This window comes from Coregonus clupeaformis, chromosome 24 (assembly GCF_020615455.1).
Source record: "Coregonus clupeaformis isolate EN_2021a chromosome 24, ASM2061545v1, whole genome shotgun sequence".
Taxonomy (NCBI): Eukaryota; Metazoa; Chordata; class Actinopteri; order Salmoniformes; family Salmonidae; genus Coregonus; species Coregonus clupeaformis.
Window position 1 is genome coordinate 6590993 of NC_059215.1, and position 18645 is coordinate 6609637.

The window sequence follows — 18645 nt, forward strand, 5'->3', positions numbered from 1 at the left end:
TAGCTTGACTGGAGCTAACGTTTGCCGACGTTAGTTTCTAAGCTAACTGACTATTATAGATTAAACTATCAAAACGTCAATAAAAAAAAAATACAATAATATCGTTCCACTTCGGTTAACTTGGTGTTTCTCATCCTATGCTTTTTATAACTCACTCACCGTGAAGATAAGGTTTAAAATAATGTGTTTATATGGTTCTTCTCTCTTCAGTTTTCAGTTGGCTCAACTGACTCACTGACTAGGCAGGCTTGCACGAGAGCCACTGTAGAGTGAGAGCGCTTGAAGCAGCCACTAGAGCGAGCGGCTCCCTCTGCAGGCCGAAACAAGCACAACACCCCTTGACTAAAAATAAATAATGACATAATGCCAACGATTAGGCTACCATATATCTGACATTCTCCCACATTTCTAGTTGACAGAAAGTATTACCCCTTTTTGACAGGAACTATTTCCCTTTTTCTTTGATGTTACAGACACACTAGAACCTGCCTCTGACTATCAGAAACTTGCCCACAGTGGCGTGTATTCATGGATGCCAATGGAAGTCTGTCTTCCCCCAATAAAATGACAAAGAAAAAAAAAACATAAAATATATTTTGTCTCTCTGTGTTTCATAATTTTACTTCAATTCGTAAGAGGCTAATGGCGCCGGAGGAGATGGCTGCCGTTTTACGGGCTCCTAACCAATTGTGCTATTGTGTGTGTTTTTTCGCGTTATTTGTAATTTATTTTATACATCATGTTTCTGCCACCGTCTCTTATGACCGAAAAGAGCTTCTGGATATCAGGACAGCGATTACTCACCTCGTACTGGACAGAGTCGGACGCAAAGGATTAACTTCAGACACCCGACAAGGCCCAAATCCCCGTCATTCACATGAAGAATAGACAGAGATATCGGGGACGTAGGTCGGGGTGCCTTGTAAGGATCAGACTGCGAGTGGGTAATCTGCCTCTACCATCAGTCCTATTAGCCAACGTACAATCATTGGATAACAAAATAGACGACCTACGATCACGGATATCCTACCAACGGGACATTAAAAACTGTAATATCTTATGTTTCACCGAGTCGTGGCTGAACGACGACATGGATAACATACAGCTGGCAGGTTATACGCTGCATCGGCAAGATAGAACAGCTGCCTCCGTTAAGACAAGGGGTGGCGGTCTGTGTATATTTGTAAACAACAGCTGGTGCACAAAATAAAATACTAAGGAAGTCTGGAGGTTTTGCTCGCGTGAGGTAGAGTATCTCATGATAAGCTGTAGACCACACTATTTACCAAGAGAGTTTTCATCTATATTTTTCGTAGCTGTCTATTTACCACCACAAACCGATGCTGGCACTAAGACCGCACTCAATGAGCTGTATAAGGCCATAAGCAAACAGGAAAACGCTCATCCAGAGGCGGCGCTCCTAGTGGCCGGGGACTTTAATGCAGGGAAACTTAAATCCGTTCTACCTAATTTCTACCAGCATGTTAAATGTGCAACCAGAGGAAAAAAAACTCTAGACCACCTTTACTCCACACACAGAGACGCATACAAAGCTCTCCCTCGCCCTCCATTTGGCAAATCTGACCATAACTCTATCCTCCTGATTCCTGCTTACAAGCAAAAACTAAAGCAGGAAGCACCAGTGACTCGGTCAATAAAGAAGTGGTCAGATGACGCAGATGCTAAGCTACAGGACTGTTTTGCTAGCACAGACTGGAACATGTTCCGGGATTCTTCAGACAGCATTGAGGAGTACACCACATCAGTCACTGACTTCATCAATAAGTGCATCGATGACGTCGTCCCCACAGTGACCGTACGTACATACCCCAACCAGAAGCCATGGATTACAGGCAACATCCACACTGAGCTAAAAGGTAGAGCTGCCGCTTTCAAGGAGCGGGACTCTAACCCGGACGCTTATAAGAAATCCTGCTATGCCCTCCGACGAACCATCAAACAGGCAAAGCATCAATACAGGACTAAGATTGAATCGTACTACACAGGCTCCGATGCTCGTCGGATGTGGTTGGGCTTGCAAACTATTACAGACTACAAAGGGAAGCACAGCCGCGAGCTGCCCAGTGACACAAGCCTACCAGACGAGCTAAATTACTTCTATGCTCGCTTCGAAGCAAGCAACACACGACTGTGTGATCACTCTCTCCGTAGCCGATGTGAGTAAGACCTTTAAACAGGTCAACATTCACAAGGCCAGAGGGATTACCAGGACGTGTACTCCGAGCATGCGCTGACCAGCTTGCAAGTGTCTTCACTGACATTTTCAACCTGTCCCTGACCGAGTCTGTAATACCAACATGTTTCAAGCAGACCACCATAGTCCCTGTGCCCAAGAACACCAAGGTAACCTGCCTAAATGACTACCGACCCGTAGCACTCATGTCTGTAGCCATGAAGTGCTTTGAAAGGCTGGTCATGGCTCACATCAACACCATTATCCCAGAAACCCTAGACCCACTCCAATTTGCATACCGCCCCTATTGCACTCCACACTGCCCTTTCACACCTGGACAAAAGGAACACCTACGTGAGAATGTTATTCATTGACTACAGCTCAGCGTTCAACACTATAGTGCCCTCAAAGCTCATCACTAAGCTCAGGATCCTGGGACTAAACACCTCCCTCTTTAACTGGATCCTGGACTTCCTGACGGGCCGCCCCCCAGGTGGTAAGGGTAGGTAACAACACATCTGCCAAGCTGATCCTCAACACGGGGGCCCCTCAAGGGTGTGTGCTCGGTCCCCTCCTGTACTCCCTGTTCACCCATGACTGCATGGCCAGGCATGACTCCAACACCATCATTAAGTTTGCTGACGACACAACAGTGGTAGGCCTGATCACCGACAACGATGAGACAGCCTATAAGAAGGATGTCAGAGACCTGGCCGTGTGGTGCCAGGACAACAACCTCTCCTTCAACGTGATCAAGACAAAGGAGATGATCATGGACTACAGGAAAAGGAGGACCGAGCACGCCCCCATTCTCATCGACGGGGCTGTAGTGGAGCAGGTTGAGAGCTTCAAGTTCCTTGGTGTCCACATCAGCAACAAACTATTATGGTCCAAACACACCAAGACAGTCGTGAAGAGAGCACAACAATTCCTATTTCCCCTCAGGAGACTGAAAAGATTTGGAATGGGTCCTCAGATCCTCAAAAAGTTCTACAGCTGCACCATCGAGAGTATCCTGACTGGTTGCATCACTGCCTGGTATGGCAGCTGCTCGGCCTCCGACCGCAAGGCACTACAGAGGGTAGTGCGTACGGCCCAGTACATAACTGGGGCCAAGCTTCCTGCCATCCAGGACCTCTATACCAGGCGGTGTCAGAGGAAGGCCCTAAAAATTGTCAAAGACTCCAGCCACTGTAGTCATTGACTCTTCTCTCTGCTACCGCACGGAAAGCGGTACCGGAGCGCCAAGTCTAGGTCCAAAAGGCTTCTTAACAGCTTCTACCCCCAAGCCATAAGACTCCTGAACAGCTAATCATGGCTACCCGGACTATTTGCATTGTCCCCCCCCCCCCCCCCCACCCCACCCCCTCTTTTACGCTGCTGCCACTCTCTGTTTATTATCTATGCATAGTCACTTTACCTCTACCTACATGTACATATTACCTCAATTACCTCGACAATTACCCCCACACATTTGACTCTGTACCGGTACCCCCTGTATATAGTCTCATTATTGTTATTTTACTGTTGCTCTTTAATGATTGTTTTTTTATTTTTTATTTATGTGTTGTTTACTTAACACTTATTTTTCTTAACATAAGTCTGACACCAACAGTCAGATCAGCAATAAGACTGATAAATACAGTTGAAGTCGGAAGTTTACCAACACTTAGGTTGGAGTCATTAAAACTTGTTTTTCAACCACTCCACACATTTCTTGTTAACAAACTATAGTTTTGGCAAGTCGGTTAGGACATCTACTTTGTGCATGACACAAGTAATTTTTCCAACAATTGTTTACAGACAGATTATTTCACTTATAATTCACTGTATCACAATTCCAGTGGGTCAGAAGTTTACATACACTAAGTTGACTGTGCCTTTAAACAGCTTGGAAAATTCCAGAAAATTATGTCATGACTTTAGAAGCTTCTGATAGGCTAATTGACATCATTTGAGTCAATTGGAGGTGTACCTGTGGATGTATTTCAAGGCCTACCTTCAAACTCAGTGCCTCTTTGCTTGACATCATGGGAAAATCAAAAGAATTCAGCCAAGACCTCAGGAAAAAAAATTGTAGACCTCCACAAGTCTGGTTCATCCTTGGGAGCAATTTCCAAACGCCTGAAGGTACCACGTTCATCTGTACAAACAATAGTATGCAAGTATAAACACCATGGGAGCACGCAGCTGTCATACCGCTCAGGAAGGAGACGCGTTCTGTCTCCTAGAACAACAGCAAAGGACCTTGTGAAGATACTGGAGGAAACAGGTACAAAAGTATCTATATCCACAGTAAAACGAGTCCTATATCGACATAACCTGAAAGGCCGCTCAGCAAGGAAGAAGCCACTGCTCCAAAACCGCCATAAAAAAGCCAGACTACGGTTTGCAACTGCACATGGGGACAAAGATCATACTTTTTGGAGAAATGTCCTCTGGTCTGATGAAACAAAAATAGAACTGTTTGGCCATAATGACCATCGTTATATTTGGAGGAAAAAGGGGGTCGCTTGCATGCCGAAGAACACCATCCCAACCGTGAAGCATGGGGCTGGCAGCATCATGCTGTGGGGGTGCTTTGCTGCAGGAGGGACTGGTGCACTTCACAAAATAGATGGCATCATGAGGAAGGAAAATTATGTGGATATATTGAAGCAACATCTCAAGACATCACTCAGGAAGGTAAAGCTTGGTCGCAAATGGGTCTTCCAAATGGACAATGACCCCAACCATACTTCCAAAGTTGTGGCAAAATGGCTTAAGGACAACAAAGTCAAGGTATTGGAGTGGCCACAAAGCCCTGACCTCAATCCTATAGAAAATGTGTGGGCAGAACTGAAAAAGCGTGTGCGAGCAAGGAGGCCTACAAACCTGACTCAGTTACACCAGCTCTGTCAGGAGGAATGGGCCAAAATTCACCCAATTTATTGTGGGAAGCTTGTGGAAGGCTACCCGAAACATTTGACCCATTGTTGAGGATCAGCGTGGAAGATGTTTTGCTGCCTACCCTTACCACCTGGGGGGCGGCCCGTCAGGAAATCCAGGATCCAGTTGCAGAGGGAGGTGTTCAGTCCCAGGGTCCTGAGCCTAGTGATGAGCTTGGAGGGCACTATGGTGTTGAACGCTGAGCTGTAGTCAATGATGAGATGCGAGCTTCATAAGTAAATTATACATTTCAAGCAATTGACATATCAAAAGACCAGTATGCCTATGCTAGTAATTGTTGCTTGATGCCTCATTGCTGGTGAGCTTGCAAAGTAAACAGTTCATATTCTTGATCACCAATTTTTTGGGGAGCTGCATATTTATTATGGCCGTCCTCTCTCCCTACAATGTGATGTTTGCTCTGCACCCGATCCTATAGCGGTAAAGAAAATCAGCAATCTGTTCGCTAGCTCTGCTGATTGACAGTTTGCTGATCCAATCAGAGGGCAGAGTATGCGTTTCACTAGCCAATCTGTTGCACGTTTAATTTTTTTTTGCAAGGGCGATGCTGTGGCTACTGTCTCTGGCTGTGTGGAGAGTAATCCACAGAGACTATGTGCCACAAAATGAGACAAAACATTACAAAACCAGATCATTTCAAGTCATCAGTCTCAAGTCAAAGTCAAATTTGTGACTCAAGTCAGACGCGAGTCCAAGTCATGTGACTCGAGTCCACAACTCTGACACTGTATGTATGGTACTAGCCTGGTCCCAGATCTGTTTGTGCTCTCTTGCCAACACACCATAAATAATCTTCACTTATTCTTCTCTATGTGGTCAGGTATTTCTCCAGCCAGACACAACAGGGACGTTGTATCAGAGTGTATTGGTGGACCAGGACAGTCCAGTCAACGCTGACCTACTCCTGGACCAGTCTGGGCAGAATGTCTACGTCCTCACTGACAGCAAGGTAACCCCTAGCCCCTATCCTTAGACCCTAACCCCTAGCCCCTAGCCCCTATCCTTAGACCCTAGCCCCTATCCTTAGACCCTAACCCCTAGCCCCTATCCTTAGACCCTAACCCCTAGCCCCTATCCTTAGACCCTAACCCCTAGCCCCTATCCTTAGACCCTAGCCCCTATCCTTAGACCCTAAACCCTAGCCCCTATCCTTAGACCCTAGCCCCTATCCTTAGACCCTAACCCCTAGCCCCTATCCTTAGACCCTAACCCCTAGCCCCTATCCTTAGACCCTAACCCCTAGCCCCTATCCTTAGACCCTAACCCCTAGCCCCTATCCTTAGACCCTAACCCCTAGCCCCTATCCTTAGACCCTAACCCCTAGCCCCTATCCTTAGACCCTAACCCCTAGCCCCTATCCTTAGACCCTAACCCCTAGCCCCTATCCTTAGACCCTAACCCCTAGCCCCTATCCGTAGACCCTAACCCCTAGTCCCTATCCTTAGGCTCTAACCCCTAGCCCCTATCCTTAGACCCTAACCCCTAGTCCCTATCCTTAGACCCTAACCCCTAGCCCCTATCCTTAGACCCTAACCCCTAGCCCCTATCCTTAGACCCTAACCCCTAGCCCCTATCCTTAGACCCTAACCCCTAGCCCCTAACCCCTAGCCCCTAACCCCAAGCCCCTAAGCCCCTAACCCCTAACCCCTAGCCCCTAACCCCTAACCCCTAACCCCTAGCCCCTAACCCCTAACCCCTAGCCCCTAACCCCTAGCCCCTAACCCCTAGCCCCTATCCTTAGACCCTAACCCCTAGCCCCTATCCGTAGACCCTAACCCCTAGCCCCTATCCGTAGACCCTAGCCCCTATCCTTAGACCCTAACCCCTAGCCCCTATCCTTAGACCCTAACCCCTAGCCCCTAACCCCTAGCCCCTAACCCCTAACCCCTAGCCCCTAACCCCTAGCCCCTATCCTTAGACCCTAACCCCTAGCCCCTATCCGTAGACCCTAACCCCTAGCCCCTATCCGTAGACCCTAACCCCTAGCCCCTATCATTAGACCCTAACCCCTAGCCCCTACCCTTGACCCTAACCCCTAGCCCCTACCCTTAGACCCTAACCCCTAGCCCCTACCCTTAGACCCTAACCCCTAGCCCCTACCCTTAGAGAGAGAGAAGCACCAGATCATCAGCAAACAGTAGACATTTGACTTCAGATTCTAGTAGGGTGAGGCCAGGTGCTGCAGACTGTTCTAGTGCCCTCGCCAATCCATTGATATAGATGTTGAAGAGGGTGGGGCTTAAGCTGCATCCCTGTCTCACCCCACGGCCCTGTGGAAAGAAATGTGTGTGTTTTTTGCCAATTTTAACTGCACACTTGTTGTTTGTGTACATGGATTTTATAATGTCGTATGTTTTCCCCCCAACACCACTTTCCATCCGTTTGTATAGCAGACCCTCATGCCTCTCTTTTCCTTTGTCTCTCAGGTGTCCAAGGTGGCTGTGTCTCAGTGTGAGCAGCAGCCTGACTGCCAGGCCTGTCTGTCCGTCAGAGATCCTTACTGTGGCTGGTGTGTCCTGGAGGGAAGGTACTGTACACAGCTACTCTTCCTGGGGTTTATTATGGATCCCCATTAGTTCATTAGGCAGCAGCTACTCTTCCTGGGGTTTATTATGGATCCCCATTAGTTCCTGCCAAGGCAGCAGCTACTCTTCCTGGGGTTTATTATGGATCCCCATTAGTTCCTGCCAAGGCAGCAGCTACTCTTCCTGGGGTTTATTATGGATCCCCATTAGTTCCTGCCAAGGCAGCAGCTACTCTTCCTGGGGTTTATTATGGATCCCCATTAGTTCCTGCCAAGGCAGCAGCTACTCTTCCTGGGGTTTATTATGGATCCCCATTAGTTCATTAGGCAGCAGCTACTCTTCCTGGGGTTTATTATGGATCCCCATTAGTTCCTGCCAAGGCAGCAGCTACTCTTCCTGGGGTTTATTAAGGATCCCCATTAGTTCCTGCCAAGGCAGCAGCTACTCTTCCTGGGGTTTATTATGGATCCCCATTAGTTCATTAGGCAGCAGCTACTCTTCCTGGGGTTTATTATGGATCCCCATTAGTTCCTGCCAAGGCAGCAGCTACTCTTCCTGGGGTTTATTAAGGATCCCCCATTAGTTCCTGCCAAGGCAGCAGCTACTCTTCCTGGGGTTTATTATGGATCCCCCATTAGTTCCTGCCAAGGCAGCAGCTACTCTTCCTGGGGTTTATTATGGATCCCCGTTAGTTCCTGCCAAGGCAGCAGCTACTCCTCCTGGGGTTTATTATGGATCCCCGTTAGTTCCTGCCAAGGCAGCAGCTACTCTTCCTGGGGTTTATTATGGATCCCCGTTAGTTCCTGCCAAGGCAGCAGCTACTCTTCCTGGGGTTTATTATGGATCCCCATTAGTTCCTGCCAAGGCAGCAGCTACTCTTCCTGGGGTTTATTATGGATCCTCATTAGTTCCTGCCAAGGCAGCAGCTACTCTTCCTGGGGTTTATTATGGATCCACATTAGTTCCTGCCAAGGCAGCAGCTACTCTTCCTGGGGTTTATTATGGATCCCCATTAGTTCCTGCCAAGGCAGCAGCTACTTTATGGATCTCCATTAGTTCCTGCCAAGGCAGCAGCTACTCTTTCTGGGGTTTATTATGGATCCCCATTAGTTCCTGCCAAGGCAGCAGCTACTCTTCCTGGGGTTTATTATGGATCCCCATTAGTTCCTGCCAAGGCAGCAGCTACTCTTCCTGGGGTCCAGCAGTGCATATGTTATCGTGTGTGTGTGTCTCTTCACAGTCCCCTCTGTTCCATAAGGAGTATTTTAATCTGTTTTTTAAATCTGATTGTACTGCTTGCATCAGTTACCTGATGTGGAATAGAGTTCCATGTAGTCATGGCTCTATGTAGTACTGTGGCCTTCCATAGTCTGTTCTGGACTTGGGGACTGTGAAGAGACCTCTGGTGGCATGTCTTGTTGGGTATGCATGTGTATCTGAGCTGTGTGCCAGTAGTTCAAACAGACAGTTTGGTGCATTCAACATGTCAATACCTCTCATAAATACAAGTAGTGATGAAGTCAATCTCTCCTCCACTTTGTGCCAGGAGAGATGTACATGCATATTATTAATGTTAGCTCTCCGTGTACATTTAAGGGCCAGCCGTGCTGCCCTGTCCTGGGCCAATTGTAATTTTCCTAAGTCCCTCTTTGTGGCAGCTGACCACTCGACTGGACTGTAGTCCAGATGCGACAAAACTAGGGCCTGTAGGACCTGCCTTGTTGATAGTGTTATTTCCTCTAGGGCCTGTAGGGACCTGCCTTGTTGATAGTGTTATCTCCTCTAGGGCCTCTAGGGACCTGCCTTGTTGATAGTGTTATCTCCTCTAGGGCCTCTAGGGACCTGCCTTGTTGATAGTGTTATCTCCTCTAGGGCCTGTAGGACCTGTCTTGTTGATAGTGTTATCTCCTCTAGGGCCTCTAGGGACCTGCCTTGTTGATAGTGTTATCTCCTCTAGGGCCTGTAGGACCTGCCTTGTTGATAGTGTTATTTCCTCTAGGGCCTGTAGGGACCTGCCTTGTTGATAGTGTTATCTCCTCTAGGGCCTCTAGGGACCTGCCTTGTTGATAGTGTTATCTCCTCTAGGGCCTCTAGGGACCTGCCTTGTTGATAGTGTTATCTCCTCTAGGGCCTGTAGGACCTGTCTTGTTGATAGTGTTATCTCCTCTAGGGCCTCTAGGGACCTGCCTTGTTGATAGTGTTATCTCCTCTAGGGCCTGTAGGACCTGCCTTGTTGATAGTGTTATCTCCTCTAGGGCCTGTAGGACCTGCCTTGTTGATAGTGTTATTTCCTCTAGGGCCTGTAGGGACCTGCCTTGTTGATAGTGTTATCTCCTCTAGGGCCTCTAGGGACCTGCCTTGTTGATAGTGTTATCTCCTCTAGGGCCTGTAGGACCTGCCTTGTTGATAGTGTTATCTCCTCTAGGGCCTGTAGGACCTGCCTTGTTGATAGTGTTATCTCCTCTAGGGCCTGTAGGACCTGCCTTGTTGATAGTGTTATCTCCTCTAGGACCTGCCTTGTTGATAGTGTTATTTCCTCTAGGGCCTGTAGGACCTGCCTTGTTGATAGTGTTATCTCCTCTAGGGCCTCTAGGGACCTGCCTTGTTGATAGTGTTATCTCCTCTAGGGCCTGTAGGACCTGCCTTGTTGATAGTGTTATTTCCTCTAGGGCCTGTAGGGACCTGCCTTGTTGATAGTGTTATCTCCTCTAGGGCCTCTAGGGACCTGCCTTGTTGATAGTGTTATCTCCTCTAGGGCCTGTAGGACCTGCCTTGTTGATAGTGTTATCTCCTCTAGGGCCTGTAAGACCTGCCTTGCTGATAGTGTTATCTCCTCTAGGGCCTGTAGGACCTGCCTTGTTGATAGTGTTATCTCCTCTAGGGCCTGTAGGACCTGCCTTGTTGATAGTGTTATTTCCTCTAGGGCCTGTAGGACCTGCCTTGTTGATAGTGTTATTTCCTCTAGGGCCTGCCTTGTTGATAGTGTTATCTCCTCTAGGGCCTGTAGGGACCTGCCTTGTTGATAGTGTTATCTCCTCTAGGGCCTGTAGGACCTGCCTTGTTGATAGTGTTATCTCCTCTAGGGCCTGTAGGGACCTGCCTTGTTGATAGTGTTATCTCCTCTAGGGCCTGTAGGACCTGCCTTGTTGATAGTGTTATCTCCTCTGGGGCCTGTAGGGACCTGCCTTGTTGATAGTGTTATCTCCTCTAGGGCCTGTAGGACCTGCCTTGTTGATAGTGTTATCTCCTCTAGGGCCTGTAGGGACCTGCCTTGTTGATAGTGTTATCTCCTCTAGGGCCTGTAGGACCTGCCTTGTTGATAGTGTTATCTCCTCTAGGGCCTGTAGGACCTGCCTTGTTGATAGTGTTATTTCCTCTAGGGCCTGTAGGGACCTGCCTTGTTGATAGTGTTATCTCCTCTAGGGCCTCTAGGGACCTGCCTTGTTGATAGTGTTATCTCCTCTAGGGCCTGTAGGACCTGCCTTGTTGATAGTGTTATCTCCTCTAGGGCCTGTAGGGACCTGCCTTGTTGATAGTGTTATCTCCTCTAGGGCCTCTAGGGACCTGCCTTGTTGATAGTGTTATCTCCTCTAGGGCCTGTAGGACCTGCCTTGTTGATAGTGTTATTTCCTCTAGGGCCTGTAGGGACCTGCCTTGTTGATAGTGTTATCTCCTCTAGGGCCTCTAGGGACCTGCCTTGTTGATAGTGTTATCTCCTCTAGGGCCTGTAGGACCTGCCTTGTTGATAGTGTTATCTCCTCTAGGGCCTGTAAGACCTGCCTTGCTGATAGTGTTATCTCCTCTAGGGCCTGTAGGACCTGCCTTGTTGATAGTGTTATCTCCTCTAGGGCCTGTAGGACCTGCCTTGTTGATAGTGTTATTTCCTCTAGGGCCTCTAGGGCCTGCCTTGTTGATAGTGTTATCTCCTCTAGGGCCTGTAGGGACCTGCCTTGTTGATAGTGTTATCTCCTCTAGGGCCTGTAGGGACCTGCCTTGTTGATAGTGTTATCTCCTCTAGGGCCTGTAGGACCTGCCTTGTTGATAGTGTTATCTCCTCTAGGGCCTCTAGGGACCTGCCTTGTTGATAGTGTTATCTCCTCTAGGGCCTGTAGGGACCTGCCTTGTTGATAGTGTTATCTCATCTAGGGCCTGTAAGACCTGCCTTGCTGATAGTGTTATCTCCTCTAGGGCCTGTAGGACCTGCCTTGTTGATAGTGTTATCTCCTCTAGGGCCTGTAGGACCTGCCTTGTTGATAGTGTTATTTCCTCTAGGGCCTCTAGGGCCTGCCTTGTTGATAGTGTTATCTCCTCTAGGGCCTGTAGGGACCTGCCTTGTTGATAGTGTTATCTCCTCTAGGGCCTGTAGGACCTGCCTTGTTGATAGTGTTATCTCCTCTAGGGCCTGTAGGACCTGCCTTGTTGATAGTGTTATTTCCTCTAGGGCCTGTAGGGTCCTGCCTTGTTGATAGTGTTATCTCCTCTAGGGCCTCTAGGGACCTGCCTTGTTGATAGTGTTATCTCCTCTAGGGCCTGTAGGACCTGCCTTGTTGATAGTGTTATCTCCTCTAGGGCCTGTAGGGACCTGCCTTGTTGATAGTGTTATCTCCTCTAGGGCCTCTAGGGACCTGCCTTGTTGATAGTGTTATCTCCTCTAGGGCCTGTAGGACCTGCCTTGTTGATAGTGTTATTTCCTCTAGGGCCTGTAGGGACCTGCCTTGTTGATAGTGTTATCTCCTCTAGGGCCTCTAGGGACCTGCCTTGTTGATAGTGTTATCTCCTCTAGGGCCTGTAGGACCTGCCTTGTTGATAGTGTTATCTCCTCTAGGGCCTGTAAGACCTGCCTTGCTGATAGTGTTATCTCCTCTAGGGCCTGTAGGACCTGCCTTGTTGATAGTGTTATCTCCTCTAGGGCCTGTAGGGACCTGCCTTGTTGATAGTGTTATCTCCTCTAGGACCTGTAGGACCTGCCTTGTTGATAGTGTTATCTCCTCTAGGGCCTGTAGGACCTGCCTTGTTGATAGTGTTATCTCCTCTAGGGCCTGTAGGACCTGCCTTGTTGATAGTGTTATCTCCTCTAGGACCTGCCTTGTTGATAGTGTTATCTCCTCTAGGACCTGCCTTGTTGATAGTGTTATCTCCTCTAGGACCTGCCTTGTTGATAGTGTTATCTCCTCTAGGACCTGCCTTGTTGATAGTGTTATCTCCTCTGACCCACACATACACACTGTTAAAACCCCTTTTCCTCTGTCACACATTTCCATGTTAACCTGTGTTTATACTGTTGAAACAGATGTACTCGTAGACTGGAGTGTAGTCGTGAGGGCCAGGCCAACCACTGGCTGTGGAGCTGCCAGCCTGCCAACCAGCCTGCCAACCAGCCTGCCGACCAGCCTGCCAACCAGTGTGTGACTGTTCAGAGCCTGAAGCCTGCCATACAGAGCAGAGAGGAGAAGACTGAGGTGAGTTACAGATCTTCAACAGTCTAGTATATGTAGAAACATTGTGTGACAGATCTGTGGGAGGAGATTTGATGGAGTAACTCAGTGGAGGTGCCTGTTCTGGTCTAGTGGGTAATGTCTAGGGGGTAATGTCTAGTGGGTAATGTCTAGTGGGTAATGTCTAGTGGGTAATGTCTGGGCTGGTCTAGTGGGTAATGTCTAGTGGGTAATGTCTAGGGGGTAATGTCTGGGCTGGTCTAGTGGGTAATGTCTAGGGGGTAATGTCTGGGGGTAATGTCTAGGGGGTAATGTCTGGACTGGTCAAAGGGGTAATGTCTAGGCTGGTCTAGGGGGTAATGTCTAGGGGGTAATGTCTGGGCTGGTCTAGTGGGTAATGTCTGGGCTGGTCTACTGGGTAATGTCTAGTGGGTAATGTCTGGGCTGGTCTAGTGGGTAATGTCTAGTGGGTAATGTCTGGGCTGGTCTAGTGGGTAATGTCTGGGCTGGTCTAGTGGGTAATGTCTAGGGGGTAATGTCTGGGCTGGTCTAGTGGGTAATGTCTAGTGGGTAATGACTGGGCTGGTCTAGTGGGTAATGTCTAGTGGGTAATGTCTGGGCTGGTCTAGTGGGTAATGTCTAGGGGGTAATGTCTAGTGGGTAATGTCTGGGCTGGTCTAGTGGGTAATGTCTAGGGGGTAATGTCTGGGCTGGTCTAGTGGGTAATGTCTAGGCTGGTCTAGTGGGTAATGTCTGGGCTGGTCTAGTGGGTAATGTCTGGGCTGGTCTAGTGGGTAATGTCTAGTGGGTATTGTCTGCGCTGGTCTAGTGGGTAATGTCTAGTGGGTATTGTCTGGGCTGGTCTAGTGGGTAATGTCTAGTGGGTAATGTCTGGGCTGGTCTAGTGGGTAATGTCTAGGGGGTAATGTCTAGTGGGTAATGTCTGGGCTGGTCTAGTGGGTAATGTCTAGGGGGTAATGTCTGGGCTGGTCTAGTGGGTAATGTCTAGGCTGGTCTAGTGGGTAATGTCTAGGGGGGTAATGTCTGGGCTGGTCTAGTGGGTAATGTCTGGGCTGGTCTAGTGGGTAATGTCTAGGGGGTAATGTCTAGTGGGTAATGTCTGGGCTGGTCTAGTGGGTAATGTATAGGGGGTAATGTCTAGTGGGTAATGTCTGGGCTGGTCTAGTGGGTAATGTCTAGGGGGTAATGTCTGGGCTGGTCTAGTGGGTAATGTCTAGGCTGGTCTAGTGGGTAATGTCTAGGGGGTAATGTCTGGGCTGGTCTAGTGGGTAATGTCTGGGCTGGTCTAGTGGGTAATGTCTAGTGGGTAATGTCTGGGCTGGTCTAGTGGGTAATGTCTAGTGGGTAATGTCTGGGCTGGTCTAGTGGGTAATGTCTAGGCTGGTCTAGTGGGTAATGTCTAGGGGGTAATGTCTGGGCTGGTCTAGTGGGTAATGTCTGGGCTGGTCTAGTGGGTAATGTCTAGGGGGTAATGTCTAGTGGGTAATGTCTGGGCTGGTCTAGTGGGTAATGTCTAGGGGGTAATGTCTAGTGGGTAATGTCTGGGCTGGTCTAGTGGGTAATGTCTAGGGGGTAATGTCTGGGCTGGTCTAGTGGGTAATGTCTAGGCTGGTCTAGTGTGTAATGTCTAGGGGGTAATGTCTGGGCTGGTCTAGTGGGTAATGTCTGGGCTGGTCTAGTGGGTAATGTCTAGTGGGTAATGTCTGGGCTGGTCTAGTGGGTAATGTCTAGTGGGTAATGTCTGGGCTGGTCTAGTGGGTAATGTCTAGTGGGTAATGTCTGGGCTGGTCTAGTGGGTAATGTCTAGTGGGTAATGTCTGGGCTGGTCTAGTGGGTAATGTCTAGTGGGTAATGTCTGGGCTGGTCTAGTGGGTAATGTCTAGTGGGTAATGTCTGGGCTGGTCCTGCAGTACATGTGGTTATTAATCCCTCCACCCTACCTGTATGTCTCTCCCCCACTCTCTTTCTATCTGTCCCAATAAACCTTTAAATACTTATTTAAAAAAACTCAGAATAAAAATCAGCATGTATAATATATAGATCTCGATCCCAGGTGTCACTAACAGTGGCCCAGCTGCCCACCCTGTCAGATGAGGAGTCTCTTTCCTGCTCCTTCGGAACCCTCCCCCCTCAGCCAGCCATCGTCACGGGAACCACCATCACCTGTCAATCACCCCTGCCTGAGCTCCTCCCACCCAGCCCACCAGGAAGTGGTAGGATGCCATTTTTATTTTACGTTTTATATATAAAAAAATCTTGAATTATTCGATAAAAAAAAATATAATAATAAAGTTAGATTTGTTTTAATAATTATTTAATTAATAATAATTTAATCAATGTAATACATTTATTATTTATCCAAATTAATCTAATTGAGATATAAATAACCGGGGCGGCAGGTAGCCTAGCGGCTAAAGAGGAGAGCCAGTTTGAATCCTGTGTCTGGCGGGAAAAGTCTGGCGGGAAGTGAACTGGCAACCAGAGGGTTGCTGGTATCAAATCCTAGATGCCATTGCCTGCTGTTGTGCCCTTGAGCAAGACACTTAACCTCCACAACAACTGCTCCCCCGCACCTCTTCATGATGTTGACTGATCATCCATTGAGGCAACTGGAGGCTGTATGGCATTGATGAACTGCCTAATGAACTTTTAAAATCCCATAAATTAATTGACGTCCTATATGATTTGCTCCAAATTTGTTTAGTGTACAGTATACTACCATCCACTTGGTATAAGTCTATAGTGAATCCCATTCCCAAATCTTCAAAAAATGACCAGAGAGAGCCACTGAACTATAGAGGCATATGTTTATTAAGTACGGTCTATAAATTATATTCCATCCATCCTCAACAACAGGCTGATGACCTTTCTGGAAGATCAAAACATTCTGCTGGAAGAACAAAAATGGTTTCTGTAAATCCAGAGCCTGTATAGATCATATCTTCTCGGTCTGTACAATAATCAGAAATAGATTACACCAAGAGAAGCCTACTTTTGCATTTTTCATTGATTTTCAGAAAGCTTTTGATTTTGTAAATAGGGATCTTTTAAGCCTATAGTTTGTTAAAGACACGGATTGATGGGAAATGTTATCACGCAATTCAGTCTCTTTACAAAGCACCAACAGCCTGTGTGCGTGATAATGAATATGGAACAGATTGGTTTCCCACACCCTCGGGTGTAAAACAATGAGACTCCTTATCACCGACTTTGTTTGCTATGTTTTATAAATGATTTGGCGAAATAAAGGAAACAGTTAAATATTGGAGTAAGATTTGATGATGAAATGCTAAGTATCCTTTTATATGCTGATTATATTATTTTGACGGCAGAAACTGAAGCAGAACACGTTATTATGTGCAGTCAAATGGTGTAAAACACGGAGACTCATGATCAACCAGACAAAAACACAGATAATGCAATTTAGAAAACCAGGTACTAAGAGAAGTGTTTTTTCAGTTTTGTTTTGGTGAAGACGTTCTTGAGTTTACTAGCAATTATATAAATATTTGTGTCTTTTTACGGATGAACATATGACCTTTCTATACGGAACATCTTCCCGACTCAGCAAGTAACGCTCTTTTTGGGGGAGTTCTAGGAAAAACAAAAACACTCAAAAGATACTGGTTATGCTACGTATTCCAAACTGGATCAGACGTGCGCATCCTGTTCTGCACTGTTCAGCAGGAGTTTGGGGTGCTGAGAGGTATCTCAAAAACGAACATGTCCATAACACTTGACTTTTTTTATTTTATTTATTTAAATATTTTTTTTAGGGGGTAGATCAGCTTTAATATTGCAGATAGATTGTAACTTCCATCAATGTAATTGTCTGCATCACTTCCAATCCCCCATATGTTTTTGGAATAGATTGTTGGATATGCCAACTGCCAGAATAGCTAGTGAAGTTTTTCAATGGGATCTATCCATAGGGGGAGCCTGGGTAACTAAAATGTCAGACCTTTTCCAACAGTCTGACTGTTAACATCTGTACGAAAACCAAATTAAGGGAGACATTGATATTATTATTTTTTAAAACTGTTGATGCAATATGAAAAAAAATAATGGGTGATTCATCTCCTCCACCCATTATTTTTTTTCATATTGCATCAACAGTTTAAAAAAATAATAATATCAATGTCTCCCTTAATTTGGTTTTCGTACAGATGTTAACAGTCAGACTGTTGGAAAAGGTCTGACATTTCAGTTACCCAGGCTCCCCCTATGGATAGATCCCATATTAAACCCAAATTGAAAACCCTTTGTTGTCTCCTCTCTGTAGACCACATGACTAGATACTACCAGTGTGTTCTGGGGCGGCAGGTAGCTTAGTGGTTAAGAGCGTTGCGCCAGTAACCGAAAGGTCGCTGGTTCTAATCCCTGAGCCGACTAGGTGAAAAAGCTGTCGATGTGCCCTTGAGCAAGGCACTTAACCCTAATTGCTCTGGATAAGAGCGTCTGCTAAATGACTAAAATGTAATGTAAATGTATTATGTGTATACAGAAACTATTGTGGTGTCTGTGTGTGTGTGTGTGTGTGTGTGAATGATGTACAGAGCCTTCAGAAAGTATTCATACCCCTTGACTTATTCCACATTATATTGTGTTACAGCCTGAATTCAAAATTGATTAAATAGATGTTTTTCTCTCAGCCAATACCCCATAATGACAAAGTGATTTTTCCGTTGTTGAAATTTTAGCAAATATTTTGAAAATGAAAAACAGATATAGTTCACACCCTGGTGTTTAATACTTTGTAGATGCACCTTTGAGTCGTATTGGTTACGTCTGTATCTTTGTACATCTGGACTTGGGGATTTTCTCCCATTCTTCCTTGCAGATTTTCTCAAGCTCTGTTAAGTTAGATGGGGAGCGGCGGTGAACAGCATTCCTGAAGTCTTTCCACAGATGTTCAATTGTGCTTTGGCTGGGCCACTCAAGGACTTTCACATTCTAGTTCTGAAGCCATTCCAGCGTTGCTTTGGCTGTGTACTTGGGGTCATTGTCCTGTTGGCTGTGTACTTGGGGTCATTGTCCTGTTGGCTGTGTACTTGGGGTCATTGTCCTGTTGGCTGTGTGCTTGGGGTCATTGTCCTGTTGGCTGTGTACTTGGGGTCATTGTCCTGTTGGCTGTGTACTTGGGGTCATTATCCTGTTGGCTGTGTACTTGGGGTCATTGTCCTGTTGGCTGTGTACTTGGGGTCATTGTCCTGTTGGCTGTGTACTTGGGGTCATTGTCCTGTTTGGCTGTGTACTTGGGGTCATTGTCCTGTTTGGCTGTGTACTTGGGGTCATTGTCCTGTTGGCTGTGTACTTGGGGTCATCTTGGGGTCATTGTCCTGTTGGCTGTGTGCTTGGGGTCATCTTGGGGTCATTGTCCTGTTTGGCTGTGTACTTGGGGTCATTGTCCTGTTGGCTGTGTACTTGGGGTCATTGTCCTGTTTGCTGTGTGCTTGGGGTCATCTTGGGGTCATTGTCCTGTTTGAACGTAAATCTTCGCCCCAGTCTGTCGTTTGCAATC

At 47.1% G+C, this 18645-nt stretch overlaps 1 protein-coding gene across 1 annotated transcript in view; it reads left to right on the plus strand.

Moving 5' to 3' along the window:
- The window catches only part of plxnb3 (plexin B3), a 195520-nt gene that overhangs the window by 83469 nt on the left and 93406 nt on the right, over positions 1-18645 (plus strand). Inside the window, exons 5-8 of the mRNA XM_045207008.1 lie at positions 5964-6092; positions 7570-7670; positions 12959-13127; positions 15178-15337. Coding sequence (XP_045062943.1) covers positions 5964-6092; positions 7570-7670; positions 12959-13127; positions 15178-15337 — 559 coding nt within the window. The remainder of the gene's footprint in view (positions 1-5963; positions 6093-7569; positions 7671-12958; positions 13128-15177; positions 15338-18645) is intronic.